Here is a 24553-nt window from a genome sequence, read left to right as displayed (position 1 = left end):
ATGTTAAAATAGTCTACAGTTTGATTAGCACCATTCCATCCATGTGATCGACTGACGTACTAGGTAGGCCATATATACAACTGATGCATCATCTAATGAAACACTTGAAGATTGCGACCGTGAAAACAAAACTAAAAGACATTAGCGATTACTAGTTAATCAAGAAATATTGATCAAGAACCTGCAGATAAGTCACAGCCAGTGAAGATATCAAACAAATTTGGAATACAAAAGTATCTATATTAAGGATTTTCCTTGTTCCTCCTGCTCCACCACACGTCGTTCAACTGGATACACTATCGTTCAGGTGCATCGAAGCTACTAGGAAAAAAAAAATCCCACAATTAATAATAAAAGTTTTTAATATAACTTATAGGGGTTACAGAGGGTACAAAAATGACTAAACTTTACATCGTTCGGTATTTAATCTTCGTCCAAATTTGTATAGATTATTATATCCATGTTCCTTTGTGATGTCAAAAACACAATGATTTAAACAAATATTTTTACAATTCAAATTTTGTTCCGAAAATTACCTTGAAAAGAAACAAGTCCCTGACGTTGGCCTTTTTTCAAAGCTTCTCTTGTCCTTTGTGTTTAAACACAAAAATTCCTTGCAGTATCCCACGTAGACTATATACTGAACAATTGCATATGATTTAATAAGTTTATATCTTTAACAAACATCACATTATTCATTTAGTCTAGGCATACTAAACTAATATAAGAGTAGACTAGCTAAATCCAAAGTATATTTTTTCCCTTATACGCAAGCAAACAAAATTTATGAATGTGAACACGAGAAACGTGGTGGTAAAATAAATAAAAAAATCACAAGAAAAAAGATTGAAGAACGCCGTACGCATTTGGACAGGAAAAGAATCCAAGAGGCAAATAACCATGGCGGTCACTTTGAACATTTCGCCCATAAAAAAAAAAAAAAAATTCCTCTGCGGTTATTCACTAGGGAGTAGATATTCCCTCGCGACCACCCTGTTCTTTCTAGACTAAACTAAGTTGCAACATATGTCAGGGTTACTCAAAAATGATGAGCGGAAACGTGACTGAGTTGCTCCTCCTCCGATCTTAAACGGTCAGAGAGTGGAACCTCATATATAGCCAAATTTTCAACGTTAGTTGACGAGCAAGTGGCTGCACGAGTAGAAGTTAATATTTTCCGCGCCTACGTTTAGAAAAGAAAACACACACACAAACACGAAAAAAGAGGAAAATCATGAGATGCTTGGTCGACATTGAATGGCTCCTCATTCGACGTCTTTCTCAACGCTCCGTTTTCTTGGCAATTCTGGGGCTGGCCGTGATAGTTCTGTGTGTCCACGTACTACCGGATGATTGGCATCACCAGTTTAGAGGGAAACCTTTTCGTGATGGCTATACGGGCCCATTCAGGTCAGTTTGCAGTCGCAATGCTGATCGGAGAGGTCCTCATCAAAAAGTCATTGGCTATTCACTTTATGGCAACTTATCATCGCCAATTTTTGCCAGCAAATATTTAAGATATTTTAACGAGACACTTAGTAAAGTTCCTTTGGCCTATCCAGGTATGAAAAATCACAATCAAAATATGATTAATCATGCGTGAACAGAAAAAGTTATTTTCCCAATTGATAAAAAAAAAACACATAAAGGCTGGGTTGTGAGAATTTATCACAATTTAACAATGGACGATGATGAAGGATGGAAAGTCCTTGAGAACACCATAGATTTCGGAGACCATATTGATTTATGCAATGCAACTGAGCTAATCAAGAAACTCAATTTGGCCGACTTGTTTGCCATGACCTGGCGCTGGGTAAGACATTTTGTAAAACTAAAAATTATACCGGATATAGGCTATAGGCTACCTTTAATAACTGGATTCACAAATTTATTCAATAAAATACAATTTTCGATAGCTGCCGTTGCTGGATGAAATGGTGGACATTTTAATGTCTCGTGACTCAGACACTGCGGTAATACCTCGTGAAGAGGACGCCGTTCGTGAATGGCTGGCAAGCGACCGAGCTTTTCACATCATGAGAGACCACCCTCACCACTGCGTAACCTTCGTTGGATGTTAGTTGATTTTTATTTGCAGCCATTCTGTGAATGCACAATCACGAACACGGTCTTTTTTGAACAATTGCAGGTTGCTGGGGAGTGAAAATCAGCCAAAATCGTTCGGCAATTGTTGACACAGCGCAAAAAATGTTCCATCAAAATCATCGGCATACCTACGGCTATGACCAACAATTACTTAATACACTCTTTTGGCCGATAGCTCCAGCTAGCATGGTAAAACTGTTTGGAGAATTTCAGTTCCCAGAAAAACATAACTGAGAAATGTGATGTGTCTAACATGTAGATAGCGCACGATAGCTATTGCTGTGAAAAATTCCCGAATAGTCAGCCGTATCCGACGGAGAGAAGAGATGGCTTATTCGTAGGCAGGCCAGTGTATACAGAAGCAATACTGAAAGCTCCATGTCCAAAAAAATGTCGCCCAGCAAATACCACGTCCGAATGGACCGTTTGCTGAAAGGACGCACGTCAGCTATATAATACAGTGGACGCCAACTGCATCTTTCTCTTACAAGTCCTATTTAACTTTTGGAATTTTATGTTCAATTTTTTTAGCACCGATCAGCCTACCAATACCAACCTATTCGTTGTTTGTTTGTTGTTGATTTTTCCTTTATCTAGATCAGAACCTGAGGCCCTATAAAAGCCTTTCCTGTTCAATGTATACAATATAGGTTAGTCTACCCATAAGCGCAATACAAACTTCAGGCACAGGTAATTTCACGGCAATTATAATATTCATACAATAGACAGTTCTTACAGCTCCACGAAGATATGCGCAATGCGCCGATGAATGGCCTAATACTTTACAGGAGAATCGCGCCAATTCGTCTTTGGTGAGAGATAAAGATTTTTGGGGCGCAACCGGGCGCAGACTGGTCGCACCGTCGAAGTGCTCGATTAACGCGCCGTAGATCCTTACATTATAGTAACCTTTTACAATCGAAGGTTTTCACTTAATAGGTGAGTCATTTTGACAAAACAGCATCCAGACGACTTCTGTCCGAATAAACCTAGAAGGCCGCAGTGTTCCATTATTTTACGGCAAGCTTCTCTCACTTATATATTAGGCTACGATATATTAGCACGGCACAAAATGGATGCCGTAACGTTAGCAAAGGGTTCAGGAGACATGTGTTTCTATTTTAGTTTGATGAACTCTTAAATTTTTGAAATTTGGAATGAATTCAAACTACTATTTTAAAAAGGTAAAAGAATTGATTTGAAAAACGAAAACCAATTTGAAACATAGTACAAAAGACACAACCGAACAGAAAGAATGATAACTGTGTGCACATTTCACACAACGTAAACCCAAAAGAGAGTGACAAAATGAAACGATCGCTATAAGACTGCTCATCTTCGTCCTTCACTCCCCCATTCTTCAAGAATTAGTTTCCCAAGAACTCACAGACACTGGGTGTCGGGATGCCATTCCGATATGAATTCAGAGTAATATTTGAAGATAACAGTCGATTTCCTCATTTCATTCCAATTATTACATTCTGTCGAAAGTAGGCTATATACAAGATCAAAAGGGGTTCCATTCAGTTTATTTATCATTTTTTTATTTATTTATTTTTTACCAGATTTAGCTTGTAATGACTCCACGTTGTTGTTTCCCACCACATCCTGTTGGGAACTGAACATATGGCAGTTCAGGTCCCTAATAACGTTGACGTGTACCATCAGGCCCTGAAAATAATTGTTGGAGCCATGTGATTGCTGGGAAGAGACTTAAAATACAAGGCAATTAAGACAAACTGATTGACAACTACGTTTCTTTCTGTATACGGTAAGTTGAAGCAGATGCTTCAAATACCCAAAAATGAAGATCGAGTTGTTCTGCCCGAATGTTAAGCGGTCATATAGTCCGGAACTCGCAAGCACACTTTGATAACGTTACTAGTTGACGGAGACGGACTAGTGGCTGCCCCGAGTAGCCTAGTAGCTGATTTTGATGCATCCCAATTTTCGTAAAAAAATTTAAAAAGGGAAACTACGATGATGAAACTACCACCTGGGTGATGCTGAGCGGCTTCTCATGCGACGTTTTTCGCCTCAGCGTCCTGTTAAGGTAGTGATCGTGGGGCTAGCCGCGATAGTTCTGTGTGTATAGCCTACTTGTTTCCTCCCGTCGAATTACATCGCCATGTTGGAGCGAGAGCTTTTCGTCGTGGCTATAGAGGCTCATTCAAATCAGTTTGCAGCCGTGATGCTGATTGGAGAGATCCTCATCAAAAAATCATTGCTTATCCACTTTATGGCAACCTTTCAGCGCCCAAGTTTGTCAGCCAATTTTTAAGATTTTTTAGGGAAACAATCAATAGCGTCCCATTGGCTTGTTATCCAGTTGAATAAGTTTTGAAAAATAATTAAATGACAAATTGCAATCCCTATTTTTCTCGATTAATTTTGGAAAAAATTAAACAAACCAAACCAATAGGCTGGATGGTGAGAATTTTCCACAAGTTAACGATGGACGATGATGAAGGATGGAAAGTTCTTGAGAGCGCCATAGATTTCGGTGACCGCATTAATTTATACAATGCAACTGAGCTAATAAAAAAACTCAATTTGGCTTACTTGTTTGCCATGACCTGGCGTTGGGTAAGTCATTCGCTAAAACTAAAAATTATACCGGAAAGGCTACCTGAAATAACTGAATTCAAAATCAGATAGATTATTCAATAATATCTTTTCATTTCATACATAATCTTTGATAGTAGGGGAGAGTGGGGGCAATTGATACACTTTTTGGTTTTTTGTGTTTCTTGAAAAAAAAACTGAAAAATTTCATATAAAAATTATATAGAATTGTAGCCTATTATCTCAGCTACTAAACGATATTTTTTTTAATGAGAAAAGATTAATTATAATAGTAGTAAATTGTAAAAAACTGAGGTCGCTTCGAGTGTTTCAATTGCCATGGTAGCAGGGCAATTGAAAAGGTGTGTCGACGCAATTGCAACGTGGGTTTTCCCATAAGGAAGCTTCTTCATACCCACATAAAATGAAAATCACGATATCTCAGCAGCCACAACTGCTAGTGTGATCAAATTTTACCATTAGGTACAATGCGATTTACAGATTTTAAAAAAATGCTTGAAGTAGATCGTAATTTAGTTTAAAATATTTAAATAATTAAATTAAAAAAAAACCATTAATCAACATGCTTTTTTTAATAAATCCCAAACAGCGAATACAAGTATTATAGTTGTCTTAACATGATGATTTACATTTGTTTAAATGAATTACCTCAAATACTTGCAAAAAAAATGCAACCACTCGCAGACAGGGAATATAAACAAAGTGTTTCCATCGCCCTGCAATAGGGTCATCGTTACATTTAATTATTTAAAATTATTTAAGAATCCAGGGAAAAATTAAATTACATTAAATTGTAGAAAAATGAATTGCAAATCATCTGAAACTAATTTTATTACTAAAGCGTAGCGTTTTAGGGGTTAAAACAAAAAAATTTAAAACGCAAATTTAACAGACGGAGAATAAAAAACAGTTTTTTCGAGATATCTTAAAAAGTTTTGAATACAAAAAATCGTAAATTTTTCTAAACTTGTAAACCCCCTTATTCTATTAACCCTAATTTTTTCAAGAAATTCCTCTTATACGGCGAGAGAAACAATTTTTGTTTCAAGTGCCCTGTGTCTCAATTGCCCCCACTCTCCTCTACCATTGCTGGATGAAACGGTGGGCACGTTGATGTGCGTGACTCGGACAGCAAGATAATAGTTCGTGAACAGGACGCCGTTCGTGAATAGCTGGCAAGCAACCGAACGTTTCACATGAGATACCATCCATTCCATTGCGTATCCCATCGTTGGATGTTTATTTATTTATGTTAATTTATTTGTGTTCTATCTATTTCGTGAATTAAGATAATTAAACCGAATGGTCTATCTTGAAACAATTACAGATTGCTGGGGAGTGAAAGTAAGCCACCCACCAATTGTTGACGCAGCGCAGAAAATGTTCCACGAAAATCATCGGAATGAGTACGGCTATGACCAACAATTAATAAAACAGACTATTTTGGCCGATAGCCAGAACCAGCATGGTAAAACTACTGAGACATTTAAGAGTTCCGTAAAATATTTGACTGAAAAATCTGATTTGTTCTGATAATGCAGGTAGCCCGCGATAGCTACTGTTGCGAATAAATTCCGCACGGTCAGCCGTATCCGACGCAGAGGAAAGATGGTTTCTTTGTCGGCGGGACGAGAATTCCCAGAAGAAGAACTGAAATCTCTCTGAAACTATTAATGATATGCAAGGATCCTCCAGATCGCCTCGCAATCAATGTTAACACTAATGTGTTTAGGCATTGGTGTTATTTCAGGTGTGCGATAAAAATACAAGCTGTCAGTTTGATTTCCTTTTAAAGATTTAAAGATTAAAATTTGGCCCTATTACTTGGTTGCTTCTGTTGTGGTGTAGTAGGCAACTGTAGCAATGATATAGCTTGGGGCAGTGTAAATAGTAGTACTTCAGAGCTTCAATATAGTAGCTTGGTGTAGCGTTATTTGTTGTTTAGTACTCTGGTGCCTTTGTTGTGTAGTATTTGGGGGCCTCATTGTAGCAGCTTGGAGTAGAATAAGTTGTGGTTTAATAAACTGATGCATCTGTGTAGCCCGGCCGTGGTAAACGGCACCTGGTGGCAAAAATGACAACTGACAGATCATTATTGTAACTTCAAGACGTCATTTCCCTTAATGTAGGAGTGATACTCCTCCTACAGAAGAACTGCTGTAAAGCAGAAAAGGAAGCAGGCGAGCGGGACACAGCTTGAAAAGGTAATAATTTGCATTTCTTTTTCCCAAGTAAGGTAAGGTAAGATGTCTGACGTAGCATATGCGTTGCTTGGTCCCGAGCTGCCTGTGGTAAGTCCCCAACCGCACGGCAGTACGCATAATATGCGGGATCAGGTAACGTGGCCTACGTACTTAAAAAAAAATCCCGTAAACTTCCCCCCCCCCCATAATAGCCACTGGATCGCCTTACGAAAACTGCTTCATTGCGAGGAGAGTAGAGTGGACGAATGCTAGGTAATTATTAGGAGTAGGAAATCATTGTCGGGTTGGTGCAGTGGTTCGAGTGGTAGCATGTGCATGTGGTGTTACAAAAAAGAATTCAGTAGCACTGGGGTTGTCAGTAGACCGCATTTCACGCGCCGCTCAATGGGTACCCCGACGTAATAAGATTACGTCAGCATGCACCTACCACTTGTGACTCCAAACCACGAACCAAGCACACGGTCATTCCTCCAATACTGTGACCGTACTTCGCGCTCGTTGGATTCGCATCCTAGCGAATCAACGTCCTGACAATGCTAGTGTTAAAGAAAGAAAAAAAATAAAAAATAAATAAATAAATAAAAAAAATAAATAATAGTAGGATACTAAGTGACTTGATCACTTGAGGAACTAACTTCCGCCTCGGCCTACGGGCCAAAAAGGAGCACGGGCATTGCCTCGGGGGCAGTTCCCGAAGGCGCTCAACCGTGAATAATAGTAAGCTGCTTATTCTAGTTCAAATATAGGAAATTTTCTCCTCCAAAATTGTTGCTATACTATATCTTCGTTCACGCGCGTAAAGCAGTAGATCCTTTAATAACTAAATCTTTGCTCATTTTGAATAACCGTTCGAGTATTTTCTTTTAAGTTGTACTGTTTATTTGGCATACCTCTCAACATTAAGGAAGGCCATGTTTCATTAATAGATTGAAGAAAAATTGATCGGATACGGACGAGGAGTAGTTACAGGAAGTGCGGAACTCATTGAATAGGGAGGACTCGGAGGAGGCGATGACGCAGAAATTGGCATCGCTGGAAGTGCGGGATAGTTCACTGGTGTAGGTGTAGGTGCTGCAGATGCGGGATAGCCCATTGCTCCTTGCAATCCACAAATGTCGAACAAGAAGTTATGCAACATTTTTCGCCCTGTAATTTTACACCAGCCATTAAGATCAATGTTTCGCACTCAATGGAAAGGAAACCAACATCTCTCAAGAACCAACAGAGTCTCTAAGCCTTTAAACAATGGGCACTCCGTTCCTACTTGGATCTCGAATTGCCCATCTTCGCAAACATCTTTTCTCTCTACCGTTCCACCTTAACAGAACGAAAGAAAAAACAAACAAAATAAAATAAAATAAATAAAATAAAATAAACGTTCTATTTAATTTATGACATAATTGTTATTTCTGACATGTTAAATACTGCTATGAAATAATTTGAATAATAAAAATTTAATAAAACAGAATTGGTTACCTAAATCTTTCTTGAGTAAATTGCATGCATAACAAATTCCCTGCACTGGAAGATCGCAAGTAAAGATTGTTGGGTCGTATAGTGGGGCATCCGCTGCGTAAACTGAGTTGAGACCTGTTCAAAAGTAATGTAAAATTCATTTTTGGCTCAACCATTTCATTAACTTGACCCTGAACATATGTATACACTACCATGTTTTCAAAAGTTAAGTGAAACAATAGCATTAAGCAATAAGCCAATTTTAAAATGTCTGATTTGTTTTTGGTTTCAATGTTTACCTCCTGAAATTAGAATTGCTTTATACCCTTGTTGAAGCAGAAGGGCAGCTGGGGTTTCGAGGGCTAGAACATTGGCAGATTCCACACATTGGTCTCTGACTCTGCAATCAATAACCTAAAATAAGAATTTTTTTATTAATAAATTTTTTATATCATCTATCTCCCATGGCTTTGTGAATAGGTGTCTGCCTGGGAAACTGAAGATTTTCGAATAAATCTACTAATAGTATCCTCTAATAGTATTTCGGGGCTGGATGAGGGTAGTAATAGCTAGAAGCAGAATAATAATTCGGAGCGTCAGTATAGCAGGTTGATTCAGCATAATAGGATGTAGCTTCGGCTTTAGGTGGGTAGTACTCCGGAGTCTTTGTGGTCTAATGTTAGGGAGCCTAGGCGTAGTAGCTGGGACTGGCGTACGTTGCATAGAGTAGTAAATTGGAGCCTCGGTATAATACCTTTGAGCAGCATAGTATTTAATGGCTTGAGTGTAGTATGTTGGAGCGGAGTATATGGTCGTGTAGTATTTGGGCGTTCTGATCGTGTAGTAAGTAGTTGGGAAACTCGGTGTAGTAGCTGGGAGCTGCATATGTGGTATAATATTCGAGAGCCTTGGGGCTGTAAGAGGGAGCAGCATACGAGGTGGTGTAGTAGGGCGTAGGGGTTGTGTAGTCTAGTGTCCAGATGAGGACAAACCCATCGGTACCCGCCGATGTAGCCATCAAAATGGCAAAAGCAAACAGCAGCATGACACCGTAGTCCCCTACAAATTCAAAAATTAAACAGTTCAGTAATCGATCTATACAATGAACTAGTGGGGGAAACATTGTAGTTAGTAGGGCTGCTGGAATATGCAAAAATGAATGAACGACTTTGTCTTACGCATGATTGACAGCCGAATATGCAATATGTTGCCGACGATGGAGTCAGTTTGAAGGCACCAACGTAACTGGTTTACTTCCACTTCACACGTTCATTTTTATAATACCTACCGCCACACTGATTCATCGCTTTAGCCCAAAGGCATCTTGAAGTTGAACATTTTCGAATTTCCAGTTTCTTACCCCGCCTCTATTGCACTGTGTGGTGTAGCGAAGATCCTCTCATGCTGCATTTCCATCGCTATCGTGGGTTTTCCTAGTTTTCCATTGAAAATGTCAAGTAGAAAGTCAATGCTCAAAATTGGGTACTAGCAGCTAGAGTTCATTGTTTGCGCAATTTCACTTAATTGTGAAAAAAACAAAAAAAAAAACAAAAAAAAATGGTCGCGCTAAGCTCTTGAATGACATGCTAGTATCCTCCAGACCTGTCACGATGGACCGAATAGTATAGTACAGCTATTGATCCGATCTATCATGACATCAGCTGATAGCTCTTACCTCTCTATTCAGCCTTGCATTGGAATGGTGGGCCAATCCCATACCAACGCTTGACGTTTCGAGTTGTATTTGCTTACAGACTCTTGGTTACTAGCAATCCCAACATTGGGAGGGTGCCATACCCAGTCATTTCAAGTGCCGCTACACATAGAAATGCACTCAACTCTTATATACCGTGAATTGAGGCACCAAACCACGTTGATAACACAATCGGGCAATTTCCGACATAAACTAACTCCCATTTAAATTCTGAGAAACTATGACGTAATGTCTTAAATGAACATTATCGGGAAAACAGTGATGAATATCATTCGACTTGATTATAAAACAAAAAACTTAATTAAATATTTAAAAATTTCGAATTATTATCTAGCACTCACGATTTAGGGTGTGGCATCACGCATCAACACCGTTAATGACATGCAAGAATAGAATCTTCCATATCACCTTGCGGCCGATGTCGACACTAATGGGTTTATGCATCGGCTAAGAGTTATACGAAACGAGAGCGCAAATATTAATCGCCGAATTCAATTTACAATTAGATTTCAGTATTTAGATTTGTATTTACCCGTATAAGCATTAAGCAATGTCCCTTGTCATTCTATCATTCAATCAGTTACCCGTTGAAAAAGCAACGACAATCTTATGTAGGATCCTTATTGTTTATTTATGACAATTATTGTCAATCCTACGATTCCAGTTAGAGTTTGACATTGCAATGGCATTCTCACTACTTACTTACTACTTACACAGTACTACACCACCAAGGCACCTGAATACTACACCACATCATATGCCACTCCTAGCTACTATACAGAGGCTCCAAAATACTACACTACAAAGGCGCCCGAATACTACACCAACACTTATGCGGCTCCCAGCTATTACACTGAGGCTCCAAAGTACTACTCTGCCCCAAGCTACTACACTGAAGCAGCTCCAAAATACTATTAGAGGCCAAGTTTTTTTAAAGCGCTGAACATTTCATCTCCCATATTTATTCGTTCATCACAGTCGTTCCTGAAGTATAACATTAATGTCAAATGATATGTTTCACTGGTGTAGAGCAACCCCCGGACCTTCAGGGGAAACACCAACAAGGGATCCTCTTTCTGGGTTTCCCCTGAAGGTCAGAAATTCACTTTGATCTGGACCGCTGATGATGCTGGATTCCAGCCCAAAGGTGACCACTTTCCCGTCGCTCCCGTCCATGAATACGAGCTCCCAGTTGCTCCCGTTCACGAATACGAGCTACCCGTTGCCCCCGTCCACTTCCCTTTCAACGGCAAAGGCTACAAGATCTACTAAATTATTGAAAACCTGTCTGAAATATAATTTAAATCAGTGTATTTTATGCCTTGATGCTTTTTGTGTTGTTGGTGTAAATACGAGGAAATATAAAACGGAGTCTATCTAAGATATTTGTTTGTTTGAAGCATATATTTACGAAACTGCTTATACAGCATTTCAGGTGTTTAAGGGTTTTTTACCCCACCTGTTAAGCTCCCCAACATTTTGTTTTTCTCTCATCCCACGGAGGCCTTTTTCTTTTCTTTTTTTCTTTTCTTTTTGGTGTGACATTTTCGAGAAAATTATGTTTTGATATCCCTATAGAGGGCAATGATCTGAGTAGTCTAAACAAGTTTTGCAGTATACGAATGAAACTTCGATACAAGTAGCAGAACGCCTTGACTAGCGCAGTTATTACCTTAGCTCCATCGCCTAGTTTCCTTACCAAAATAAGAGGACGAAGAGTGAACAGGTTTATCATTCCTCGAGTGACGTCCTCAAACTGGATTCGTTCGAGCTAAAATCCCAGCGACTATTCGAACTCGACTTACGAGAAAACAACGAACCTTTTATTAATCCATTAGGAGTTGAAAGATTCCTGTATGGTCAGTTCGATTAGCACCTGAATTATATTACGAGAATACAACAGCATATACCAGACAGTGACATAATCCGTTCACGCAGGAATCGTTTCCACTGTGTTCTGTCACTCATAAAAAAAAAAGCGACGAGGACAGTACCGGTTTCACTGCATCAACCAACCTGCTAATCACTTTTACTCCCAATAAATTGGCAACGGGATGGGCCGAACAACAGGAATCAAAAGGTTCAATTCAACGTGCTACTCACGTGCCACCTAGTGTCAACTGAAGAGAACCTTCCCGGTCTTAAGCCACGTTCAGACTACAGCCTTTTTGAGCGTTTTACGTACTACGTATAACGTTTTTACGCTCCGAGTTACGTAGCTGGGAACGGAAGAGTGTTCAGACACAACACTCTACGTAGTACGTAATACGTAAACTCAAAACGTAGTCAAAACGAAGTCAAAACTGAGCCTACGTAAAAATGAGATTGATCTCTTTTTTACATAAGTTTTTGGGACGTTCTACGCACTACGTAGCCAAAATCTATTACGCTTGTCTACATTCTTTTGTTTTTTCAGGTTTTCTCTCCTGTTTATTCATTCTGGGATATGTCAGGTGTAGAATTGTAAATTTAATAATTAATTTTTTAAATTTTTATTTTAAAAATAAATATGGCACCTACTAAAGTTGCCAAAAAGAATTCCCCTAACAAATTCAAGTCGCCCCCAAAAAATCACCGATAAAGAAAATCAAAAAGTAAATATTATGTCATGAAATCTTTTGCAACTATTTTGGTTTATTGCTTATTCTATTTCAATTCATTCAATTTCATCAAAATTTTACATGGAAATTAACAATAGTAAGATAGTAAAACAATGTAGTCTATACCAACTGGTATTGAACGTCTCATTTTTGTGTCTTTTTTTGCAAGTTTTGGACCAACCATTTTCAACAGTTTATTGAACATGGATGGAGACATTCGAGTGATGTTTCGGAAGGTAAAGCAATCTGCCATACTTTTCTCTGCAAGAAGGACAGTTGTACACAGTGAATGCTGCTCCCGTTGTGATGAAGAGTTGTGGAATCTAGTCCACAGCCTACCTATTTAAGAATGATAATATACACAGTTACTAGTATTCATGTGTTAACTCATTGGAAATAAGAACACCTACCAACTGGTCGATAAGAATTTTGTAAAGCCTTTAAACGACGACGTTTCATCAACAAATAGAGCAAACAAACACACTTGGCCTTCCATCTCCACATAGCCATTGCGTTTTCATGAGCAATTCGTTGTTTGTTTACAGTTTCATCACTGTCAGTGTCACTGTCTTCCATATCCACGTCACTATTTTCAGAAATTTCGTCCTCAGAACTTTTATCAATAAATATAACAAAGAGCTACAACAGGTACAAAAATCTACAGTAGACGCTAGAATCTCCGCAGAATCTAGCCTACTCTACGTAAATTTGACAGTGTAGTCTGAACAGTCTACGAACACATTTACGTAAATATGGCTCCGTAAAAAACGCAGCGAAATTTACGAAGTACAAACGTAAACTTTAAACGTTATACGTTATACGTAGAAAAGAGCTGTAGTCTGAACGATACTTTACGGCGGGACTGATAGACGTTCCATTCACGATCCGTGATTAGACCATATACGATTTTTCTATTCTGGCGTTTTTCATAAGTATTTATTTTTCTGGCATAAAAATGATTCTATTCAATAGATAATAAAAGAAGTAATGAATAAAGTTCATTTGTTATTATTGTCAATTCAGTTTATTTTGTTTGCGAAATTTAACATTATACGTCAACTTGTGTCATAAAGAGCTGTAGATGGTTAGATCATCTATGGTACAGTATAAAAGACTTGATAAACCGATTCACGTTTGGTAACGGTGTTGGTTCGCTAGCATCGTTACTATGGGTGATATCATATGCGTTACTAATGAGTGTTTATCTAATGCTAATTGCAGGTCGACTATGGATGAAAGAGTGACGCAAGCGCAAGGGTCAGGACAGTTTGAATAACGATTGAATAACGATGGGACCACACTGGCTGGTTACATGGAAAGCAAAGGCTATAAACTCCAAATGGATGAAATTAGGTGTCCACATGAATAATAAACGGTGGATTAATAGGACGACCAAACCCACTCTTTTTTCATGTTCTCTGCAGTTAACCTTCACAAATATTTTGTTATTATGTTTTATATAAATCAGGCAGAAATGTAAACAAATTCTTGTCGTGACCCTCCGACTGCTCGAAGTTGTGGTGATGCAGCTTTAAGAAGTTGGAATGAGCTGCTGCGAGTTCTTCTTAGTTAATGTCCGTTAGGGTATTAAATTTTGCTATTGATTGATCCAAACGCATGGAGGGGAAAAAGGCAATAATTATCTAGCAGAGTTGTAGCTTCTCGGAATGGCCGAACCCAAAAATATAAAAATAAACAAGCACCAGTGGCGATAGGGTGAAGGAAAAACAATCACTTGTGGCGATAAAGAAAAGTGGTGTCTAAAAATGATGACCCCCTTCACTTGTAAAGATTGTATTCGATTAGTTCTCTCATATTTACGAAAATTATAATCAGTTCCATTAAGTTTTGATGTGTAAACCTGTACGATACTTCGCTAGCTTTACTAATTTTTCTTTTCTTTTTGGTGCGACATTTTCGAGAAAATGCATTTTTTAAAGTAGAGAATTCCCCCGCACATCGGAACTGAGGGAGTGAGGGAAGGGGGATAAAATATCCATGATGGCCGCTTCCACTTTTCAGCCTCTACCTCCAAATCTATTCGCCGACATAAAGCAAATAGACACTTACACCGCACCCGAGCAGTTCACATTTTCTATCTCTGTGATTTCGGTAGTTCCAGAGTGCACAGTCGAATATTGTGTGTTGTGCTTCTCGTTTTCAACAACAAGAATTGTGGATTTTTTCATTCTCGAGCTAAATTAAATGTGTTTAAATGATTGGCAACATGTAACTCTTGAATTTGTGAGAATGTCCTTCTTTTTGAACCGCCATTTAATCAGTACTACCTGTTTCACCTGAAACTTACAGGATGCCGTCGGCTCCAGCTCATAATTATGAGGCAGATAGCATTTCAAAAATCTCATGAATCGTTAGGTCGTCGTAGTGTTTTGTATGACTATAAATTTACGTAAGCTGAAATTCAACATCCTCTATGACTTGATTTTGTGCGCCAGATCCCATACTACGCCAAATCATTTCACCTGCATTCCAGCAAGTGAAAAGCTAAACTTGATGCTTTGACCAGTTTCGACATGAACGGGTTGGTAGCAAATTATACCCTGACCTATTATTCAATCTTTATCGACCATATCACCAACAGCAGACTGGTTAAGACAAGAGTTTCACGATCCTGCTCGTTCCTGCGTTGGGTAAACTTGTTATGCGAAAATGATCCACCACGGTCGTTTCCAATCGCCTATGACCCTGTCTGAGAGAACCTTGAAATCGAAATTCCCCGCATTGCTGGGAACTGACCAATATCAAAGACTGCTATTAACCTGTCAACAGTTTCATTCTATACTGAACAGATAAGGCATGCATGTGCGTGAATAAATATTCGGGTAAAGATTAAGTAACGATCATTGTTACACATTATTTATCCTTGAATTTTTATTCACGCACATGCAGGCTTTATTTAAATGAGCTATATCTAAGAATGAATAAAAAAGTGGGATCATCGGTCAAATTACCGGCCAGAGGCACCGGTAATCCGTGTTGACTCCTAGCTTCCTCCATTAAGGGGTACAGCGTTCGCTTTCAATCGAGCCAAGGTTATTCACACTATATATGGATCCTTACACAGTCTTGAAGCCATTTTTGACCTGGAATTAGCGTCAGACAATCTCCAATGGTCCGACCACGTCCATCACCATACTAGGCCACCTTATACCATTCGCAAATTTCTGCACCTATGGTACACCACAGTATATGTTATATGATGGCTATATTGATCCTTACGATAGTCTTGAAGCCATTTTCGACCTGGAATTAGCGTCAGACAATCTCCAAATGGTCCGACAACGTCCATCACCATATAGCCACCATTTATCATATACTGTGGTATCTTACAGTAAATAAAATTTAATTTAATAAAAAAAAAAAAACAAAAAAACAAACAAGAAAAAATGAATTTGTTTGTTTTTGTTCTTGTTCTTCGTTTTTAATAAAAATAAGCATTCTAGGAAACTAATATTATCATCTCTCTTTCTCTTCTTGTGCCCAAGTAGAAAACATGCATGATGAGCACTGCGGAAGTAACAACACATTTTACAAAATCAACTTAAGTTGGGCGCCCATAGCCTAGTGGTTATGGCGTCTGTTGATCATCAATGACCCTAGATGAGGCTTAGAGGGATTGAAGCAATGTTCATGGAAACATGGAACATGGAACCTGAACTTGGGGCGCGAGTCTACGGTCGATGATCAACTTTTGCCAAATTAACGAAATTTAAGAAATAAATAACACAAAGGCAGTGCATAGAATTAAGCAACGTAACATAACAATGTCAATAATTTCAACTAATAACACGCACTGGTAGATGATAATACATGACATCTGTCTAGGCGATCTCCTATGGCGACGGTTAAAATCTTGACACATGCCACAAAATATTTTCAGCTTTAAGTTTCGTTTTAAGTAAATTTTTATATTCTTTACATGTTTGGGATTGTGAGGATATGCTTTTTAGAATTTTCTTGGTATGCAAACTGAATTAACTTGAGAGAAACATGTTGCACTGTACTACTAGAGAACTACACTACCTCATTATAACAGTATACCTGTACGCACTCTACCTGACCTCAGGTTAAACCATCAAATCTATGACTGCCGAGTGCTGACGTGTACTTCTTTATTTTAACATTTTTACCTTAAGCTCCACCGAATTCCTCATGGAACTGCTTGATTTTGAAACTTGCTACTACGTTATGTAATTGTACTAGCGTTTTCGGGGATATTAGATTACTGATTTACTGAATTTTAGAATTTAGAAATGTGTTAAATGAATTCCTGTCATTGGAGCAGCCATAGGTATTTAAACTATTGATCCAGCAGCCGAAACTGGCGCTTTTCTATTTTTATTTATAAAACTTACGACCAGCTGTTGCCATTAAAGGGTACGGACGCTGACTGGTAGTTGTTATAGAAGTTTTCACAAATATGTTGTTTGTATAAAGAAATCTTTGTGAAAAACTGGCTTGCAATGAAGTTGAGTTATGGTTCCAAAGCTGCATTATGGGGATAGAAAGTCTCATTATAGTATTAGACAATCCTGTTGGAATTTATTTTCCTGGAGAGGAAGTGTCTGGAGTAGTTCACATCTCAAATGTCAGCAGTAAAATACTGAAAGGTTTTAATTGATGTCTTTTAAAATTTCACTCATTGTTACACTTTTAACTTTGGTAGGAATTTACCTGGAATGTCAAGGCTATGCAAAATTTTGTTTCAATGAATTGAGTAGTCAGACTTACTATTCAGCTGAAGAAACTTATCTAGACCTGAAAATTCCTCTAATTACCAATGAAGGTATCAATTTATATATTTAGTGACAAGCAATGTTCAATATTTTTATTATCTTATATAAATTAATTGTTTTACTTGCAGGCAGAGAAACATTTGAACTTGTCAGTGGAGTTCACCAATTTCCATTTGTGTTTGTACTTCCAAAAAAATTCCCTCTTCATTTCAAACTGAGATGTTGGAAAAATTTGGCTATGGCCATGTCAAATACTCAATCAAAGTAGTTTTGAAGAGATCTTCACGTCAAGCAAATGGAGAAACCTGCACATTCCATTCACTGGTAGTTTACTTTTCAAAAATTATTTTTGAATGTCTCGAAAATACCATAAAAAATAACTTTTTTCTTTAGGGAGTTTTGAAGCCGTCATGGAAACCAAATTAGGAATATGTGCTCGCTTTTACAGTTAAAACCATTGTTGACTTAAATACAATTTTCAATTACCGGAGTGATCGCTTTAGCGATCACGAAGGGTAATTGTAATTGTACTAGGATATATGAGAGAGAGACCCTAAGGGTGTAGACCTATTTATTTTAGCTTTTTCAAAGAGATTGAAGGTCACTTGGCCTACCTCTGGCCCGGCACGCCCCCCTTTTACTCAGACTTAAAGAAAGCGTGCCGCCAACAGATAAAATTTGCCTGTGAAATAAAGAGCACAGAATGCACAGGTGTAACGATTCAAACAGAACATAAACAAATCTGGTGAACAACAAAATTGACAAATGGCAAGTGACGCCTTCATGAACAGGGGGAAACTCAAGAAACTTCTTTGGTGGTATGGTTGATCACCCGGTACACCTTCATTGGTCTCCGTTCTCCTTACGATAACTTCCTTTGGACCATCTATCTGGTTGAACCCTAGGCCGTTTCGGCAAACAACAACATTAGAACAGGTGCAAGGATAAAATGAGATGGGTGGATTGTGGGTTGGGATTCAAGACCCTTAGGGTCTCTCACTCATTTATCCTAGTACAATTACAATTACCCTTCGTGATCGCTAAAGCGATCACTCCGGTAATTGAAAATTGTACAGCGGAACATTCCGCTCGACCCTAAGGGTGACTTCAAAGATTCACGCATCGGACAAAACCGATGCTGAAAATGTTGGGTTTGTTTGGCGATTATAAAAGCGACTGAATGTCGAACGGCTTGACCAATGACCCGCTTGTAACACTGTTTCAACAGAGAGGCCTTTCGCGATAGCCAACGATGAAGCTGCGCCGCGGGTTGAGTGTGCGCTAAAAACGGACGTATCGATCCCGGCCAGTTTTAAGAAGGACTTGATCCAACGAGCAATTGTATTGCCTGTTACCGCGCCGTAAGGGGATATCAGGGATATGAATAATCGCCCATCCTGACCCTGCGGTCGATTAATCTCAGTTCGGGATATGTAGGATCGCAGCGCAGACACTGGACACGCGCTTGAGTCGGGGCAAGCGGCCAGGGAAAAGGATTGAAGCGCGCCACTTCGCTGCGCTTTCCTTGGTTTTGATAGGTCGAAACGGACCGAGCTCCCAACAAAGCTGACGGACGAAAACGTAATGGAGGCAAGTTCCGAAACCCTCAATAAAGACGCGAGGGCAAAAAGAGTAACTAATTTTCCCACCAGGATAGGTATGGTAAGAGAAGCATTCTCATCCATTGACGCAATAAAACGAATAACGTCGTTAGGGTCCCACGTTGACGAGTATCTAGGCGCGGGCGGTCTGCGGTTATAGCACCCTTTCAGTAGTTTAATGATGACAGGGTGTTGTCCGATTGGAAATCCGTCAATGGGGCCTAGAGTAGTTGAAAGCATCGAGCGCTGGATATTAATGGAGCTGTAGGCCTTGCCAGATGCATGCAAGAAGGATAGATAATCAGTTAACGACTTTAGATCGCCAGACATGGGATCTTCGTTCCGCCCCAGACACCAATGCAACCAACTGTTCCACGCTGACTCGTATGCAGCATTGGTATTGACGTGACATCTGTCCAGGAGCAGGCTGATAACCGATTGCGAAAAATCCCTGCATTCTGTAAGATCGCCTGAGAGTTTCCAGGCGGCTAGGCAGATGGCTCTCGATTGGAGCAAGGGATGAGGTATCCCCTCGGCCGAAGTAAGCAGGCCTGACGACGGTCGCAGAAGACGGGGAATGTCGCAAGCGTGTTCCAACAAGGTTGGAAACCAAGCTTGGCCTGTCCAAATGGGGCTAACCAAAACTATAGTGGCCTTCTCCCTGCGTAACTTCTCAATACATCTAAAAATTAGAGAAAATGGGGGAAAGGCGTAGCCCCTAACGTTACTCCAGCTAACCGAAAACGCGTTGACTTCAGCTGCTCCGGGCTGAGGCTTCCAGGAGATGAACTGGGGCAATTGTTTATTCCATGGGGCAGCGAACAAATCGATGTCCATGACCCAAAGCTTCAATATTTTAGCAAAGACACGACTGTCCAGTTGCCAATCACTGGCATCAGCTTGCGCCCTCGATTCACGATCGGCGATTGTATTGAGCTCTCCGGCAAAATGCACCGCCTCCAACGAAACAAATCGCTCCTCGCACCAAGCTGAGAGAATTTTAGCCGTGGCGGTCAGCGCTACAGACCTCGTACCACCGCATTTATTAACGTAACTTACGGCCGTTGTGTTATCTAAGAAGATACGCACCGCGATACCCTTTTTTCCCGCCGCAAAGGCCTGGATTGCGTAGAGGGCGCCGAGCAGCTCTAGCTCATTAATGTGTTTCTGCCGGTGTTCTTCCATCCAAGGTCCACGAGTTGTGACCCCGTTGCAGACAGCGCCCCAACCCGACAAGGACGCATCAGAGAATATCTCCAAGTCCGGGTCCCGCGGGAAAAACATTTTACCGCTGGACCTTTCAATGTTGGCCACCCACCATTCCAGGTCAAGTATGGCGGAGGGGGTTAGCTGTACTTTTGTTTCCAGATCGAATTTAGACCGTTGCGCGTTCGCAATGTAAAACCGCTGTAGGCTCCGGTAATGAGACTGCGCGAATGGGATTGCCGGGACCGCCCAGGAAAAGTTCCCTTGAATCGACGCCAAGGATCACAAGGAAACCACCCCGCGGGCTATTGCCGAAACACACATCTTTCTTACCGCTTCCGCCTTCGAACAGGGGAGGGAAAAGGAAAGATCGATTGAGTTGACGATCAAACCTAAATATTCCATAACTTGGCTGGGAATGACCAGTGACTTCTCCCAGTTGATTAAAAAACCCAACGAATAGATAAGGTCAACCACCGACTTGAGGTCTGCAAGAGTACCTTCTTTGGTGCCATTTAGAACCAAAATGTCGTCCAGGTAGATTATTATACGAATGCCTTGTCTACGTAGGGACGCCATAACTACCTTAAGAATTTTTGTAAATACTCTAGGAGCCGGAGCAAGACCAAAGGCCATACAATTAAATTCATAAATCCGTCCCCTCCAGCGAAAGCGCAAGAACTTTTTGAATGTTTTTTCGATCGCCACCGTAAAATAGGCGTCTTTGAGGTCTACTTTGACCATCCAGTCGCCCTCCCTAACCAGGTAACGAACCGATTCAAGGTTCTCCATTTTAAAGTGTTGATACCTGATGAATTGATTCAGTGGTTTTAAATTTACGATAGGCCTAAATTTACCGGCTTGTTTCTTTTTCACGCAGAAAAACGAGCTGACAAAGCCGTCAGAACCGTTCGTTACTTCGGTCACCGCACGTTTGACCAGAAGTTCTCGAACTTCCCTATCGCATACCGACATCATCTCGTCCGGCATGGATATTTCGGGGGGAAAAAATTCCTGCACTGGTTCGGAAGTAAAATCTAAAGTTAGGCCATCGCGAACCGTGTTAAGGATCCAAACGTTGTCCGTAATGGACTCCCAGTTTGAGAAAAACATTTTCAGCCTAGAGGCGACGGTTAACGGCGCAACACCAGTCACGTAACGGTTCACGGACCCGAGAGGAGACGCGGGGCGGGTGTTTAGGGGCATTTTACGAAAAGTCGAAGGATCAGAATTTATTGAAACATACCTTCGACTCCCTGGTGCCCAAGCGTTTGGACGTGGTTCACGGGCACGACCAGCTCGTCTACCGCGAACACCTCTTCTTCCTCTACCTCTCAGATTGGCTTCGTACTGCGGGGGATGATAAGCCGGTGCACCAGAGGGCTCCGGAAACCGTAAACGCCTCGTACCCGCATTTCTCCGACCTCCGACGCTTGCGGCTGCAGCCGCTGTCCTAGCTGCCTGGGCCAGTGTGTTGTCTTGGCTTGCGTTCGTTAGCATGGCCTGCAAGTATTTTTCTGTAAACAGAAAAGTACGGGCCTCTCTGCCGACGTCGAAGGCGTTTGTGTCACGCAGCAAAAAATCCGATTCTGGTTCGACCAGGGCAATAACGGAATCTCGGCGTTTTTCTGTAATGCTAAAGTAGGCCCGCCCCCACTGTTGCAGAGCGGCTTCTACTGAGCGTTTGGCCGCTAGGCTGTCCGGTAAGGTACACAGCCGCGCATACAAATCAACGAGAGGGGGCGCAATGTCCATAATCTTGAGTTGCGCTTTCGTTAAGGTGTCTTCCATCGCGTTAATGGATTTTGGCAAGTTCTTATCAGACTTAAGAAGGGCCCTACGCGACATCCAGCCATCTAGTTTAGGGGGTTTTAGCGAAAACTCCGTGTCGGCGAATTCCAACGCAAATTCTTTAGAAATGGCTCTAGATGCATCGGTTGAAATGCCACAGGTCATCCAACCGGAAATCATTTCCGATATAGTTTGGGGAATCACAAGCGGTTGTTGACCAGAAGTACCTGGAAGGTTAACTTCGCCCAAAGAGGATGGTGCCGGTGGCGTGGTTCTGGTGAACTCTGTCGGAACAGACTCGTTTGCGCCGGCCGTCGCGTTTTCTCGATCATTTTCAGTCGATAAATCCACCACCGCTACTTCATTACAAACTGAACTCGGTAACCATGGCCGACGACGATCCCCAGAATCAGTATTACGGGGACTTTTTCTAACACGCGGCGGCTCTAAGTTAGCGTAACTTAAGTCCCTTTCGTCACCGGCCTGACGGCTCCTGTGAGTACTGGATAATGGTTCGGCTTGGTCTTCAGACGATTCTTCTTCGTATTCTGGCAGACGTAGTCCTCGATCGTCACAGCGGTACCCGCCAGAATCATGGCGGTTTCCGGCCTCAGTGTCGTAGAAGAACCCGCCCTCAAAACGGTAGCAAAAGCCTTCGTCGTCGTAACAGAACCCATCGTCGGCATAAAAGTAGAACCCGTTCTCCCCGCACCGGTAGCCACTGCCTTCAGCCCGTCTATCAACGCTAAAACCACGATATAATAGGAAAGGTACACTCTCGGCTATCCCCAAGACCAGCGGGTGTTCAGTAAAGGGTCTCTAGATTCCCCGCCAGGTTCGCTAGTATAGGAGGCCACTCGCCTCTCGGGGGTATAGTAAAAATTGGGGTTTTTCGTTCGTTATCTATAAAATTACCAATCAATGTATCCAGAAATTGATTTCGTTTAAGCTTAATTTAATTCCCTATCCTTAAATACCTAATTATTCTAGATTAGGCAATTATTTATATGTTAAATTTATGATTGAAATTCACAATTTTTTGAAATTTGCGCCTTTCGCAACATTGCCTATTTCATTATATTAAACACGTTTGTCTTCTCTCTAGTGCAGAATTCATTATAAATAGAATTCGTCAATATTTATTAAATATATTCATTTTTAACAAAGGTGTAAAAGTTGCTGCACTAGAGAGAAGACAAACGTGTTTAATTGCAAGACAGAGCAGGGATACAAAAATGCAACTTAATGCAATCAAGACCATACATGAAGCAATCAAGTACGTGGAAAGTGGTTGGGTCTCTGCGCTCTCAGCTCCGTCTCCCTGCTCCGTCTTGCAATCAAATACATGTAAAGCTCATGCTCTCTTATAGGTGGTAAAAACTTTTCAATAACACTGATAGTTTTCTGCTACATTTCTTTTGGCAGTACGTAGGGACAGTCTACATTGCACTTGCACAGTTTTTCTAAGTAAATTTCTTTTTCCTTATGAATAAGTCCTTTAGCATAATCAAATAACTTAAAAAGACTAATTGTGTCAAATAACTCATTACCGACATCACAAACTACACTACTCATGACATAAAAAACGAAAACAGTTTGACACTACAGTCACTAGTCACAGTCAATCACTTTACGTATGCTACGGTACATTGTAAACAAGTACCTTTCAAAAAGTTTCCTGGAAAAATAACAGCTTTTTTGGAGATAAAATATTTTGTATTATATCAGCACAGAGGTATAGTACACGATTCCAAAAATTTTGTAATAAAACTAACTACAACTTAATTAAATATATTATTTTTCATTTCCATCCTATAGGGCCCGAGAGGAAAAATACCCCAGGTCGGAATTCAGCCTTGGCAACTCAGCATCCGATCTTGGTCTATTGTGATTATTCTTTTAGTTTATTTTAAAACCTTTGGTGTCCTGAAGAGCGTTGATTTTCATACCCACAACAAATCCAAAACCTACGAACGCGTTTTGTGTGAACAGAAACGGCGCGGAAGAGTGTTCCAAGAAGTACCTCAAGTGTTCCCAATCGTCGTCCCTACAATGACACCATACTATTTGCATTTTTGCGATATTATTGACCTCTCCTACAAAATTGAGGTAAAATGGGTCTGAGAACGTTGTAGTCTCGTGTTGAGTAAGTCATAGCTTTATTCGTTCCAGTTCCGACTTATCGACTCTGAAAGTCCGACTCATTTAAAACTGTAACATTGTTTTTGTTAGCAAGCTGATTATAATTAAAGGGCTATGGATAGTACTTTGGGGCTTCAGTTTTGTAGCTGTGAGCTGGATAATATTTAGGAGGCTCAGTGTAGTAGCCAAGGGCCTTGGTGGTGTAGTACTCGGGAGCGGAATACGTCGTGGTGTAGTAAGAAATCAGAGTTGAAACAAAAAAGTTGTGGCTGTTTCAATGTGTGCATCAACGCCAACGTTGTTCTGTCAGCTGAAAACTATATAGGCCGTACCTATACGAAGGCGGAGGGGAGGAATAGGACCCGGAGAAATAGGACCCTAAAAAGAAAGA

The 24553-nt window shown here is 40.4% G+C and overlaps 1 protein-coding gene, 5 long non-coding RNA genes and 2 pseudogenes across 6 annotated transcripts; 4 read left to right on the top strand and 4 right to left on the bottom strand.

The window, feature by feature from the left end:
- The first annotated feature begins 1127 nt into the window (after positions 1-1127).
- Positions 1128-2800, top strand: LOC116936196. Its single transcript, XM_032943368.2, has 5 exons — positions 1128-1562; positions 1650-1813; positions 1917-2076; positions 2150-2295; positions 2366-2800. The coding sequence occupies exons 1-5, from the start codon at positions 1235-1237 to the stop codon at positions 2537-2539; spliced, it is 972 nt and encodes a 323-aa protein (XP_032799259.1). The 5' UTR covers positions 1128-1234; the 3' UTR covers positions 2540-2800.
- Positions 2801-3910: 1110 nt separating this feature from the next.
- LOC116936181 lies at positions 3911-6193 on the top strand (annotated as a pseudogene).
- Positions 6194-8259: 2066 nt separating this feature from the next.
- On the bottom strand, positions 8260-9388 carry LOC123467791. The gene is made up of 3 exons (XR_006641908.1): positions 9106-9388; positions 8651-8765; positions 8260-8486 (listed from the first exon to the last, which is right to left on the bottom strand). It is a non-coding gene; the product is annotated as an uncharacterized LOC123467791 (long non-coding RNA).
- A 322-nt stretch (positions 9389-9710) lies between these two features.
- Positions 9711-11062, bottom strand: LOC123467790. The gene is made up of 2 exons (XR_006641907.1): positions 10407-11062; positions 9711-9784 (listed from the first exon to the last, which is right to left on the bottom strand). It is a non-coding gene; the product is annotated as an uncharacterized LOC123467790 (long non-coding RNA).
- Positions 11063-12679: 1617 nt separating this feature from the next.
- Positions 12680-13381, bottom strand: LOC116926227. Its single transcript, XR_004395926.2, has 2 exons — positions 13076-13381; positions 12680-13004 (listed from the first exon to the last, which is right to left on the bottom strand). It is a non-coding gene; the product is annotated as an uncharacterized LOC116926227 (long non-coding RNA).
- A 1212-nt stretch (positions 13382-14593) lies between these two features.
- LOC123467785 lies at positions 14594-15331 on the top strand. Its single transcript, XR_006641904.1, has 2 exons — positions 14594-15207; positions 15268-15331. It is a non-coding gene; the product is annotated as an uncharacterized LOC123467785 (long non-coding RNA).
- A 1602-nt stretch (positions 15332-16933) lies between these two features.
- Positions 16934-18619, top strand: LOC123467792. The gene is made up of 4 exons (XR_006641909.1): positions 16934-17296; positions 17353-17472; positions 17551-17746; positions 17816-18619. It is a non-coding gene; the product is annotated as an uncharacterized LOC123467792 (long non-coding RNA).
- A 123-nt stretch (positions 18620-18742) lies between these two features.
- LOC123467789 lies at positions 18743-24093 on the bottom strand (annotated as a pseudogene).
- Positions 24094-24553: the final 460 nt, after the last annotated feature.

This window comes from Daphnia magna, unplaced genomic scaffold (genome assembly GCF_020631705.1).
Source record: "Daphnia magna isolate NIES unplaced genomic scaffold, ASM2063170v1.1 Dm_contigs231, whole genome shotgun sequence".
In the NCBI taxonomy this organism is placed as follows: Eukaryota; Metazoa; Arthropoda; class Branchiopoda; order Diplostraca; family Daphniidae; genus Daphnia; species Daphnia magna.
This window is presented reverse-complemented; position numbering and strand designations above follow the sequence as displayed.

Excerpts from the sequence above, each read along its gene's own strand:
- LOC116936196 (XM_032943368.2), top strand. The coding sequence starts at position 1,235 with ATGAGATGCTTGGTCGACATTGAATGGCTCCTCATTCGACGTCTTTCT. Across the intron at positions 1,563-1,649 it reads AGTTCCTTTGGCCTATCCAG|GCTGGGTTGTGAGAATTTAT; the intron begins GTATGAAAAATC and ends AAACACATAAAG. Across the intron at positions 2,296-2,365 it reads CGATAGCTCCAGCTAGCATG|ATAGCGCACGATAGCTATTG; the intron begins GTAAAACTGTTT and ends TCTAACATGTAG.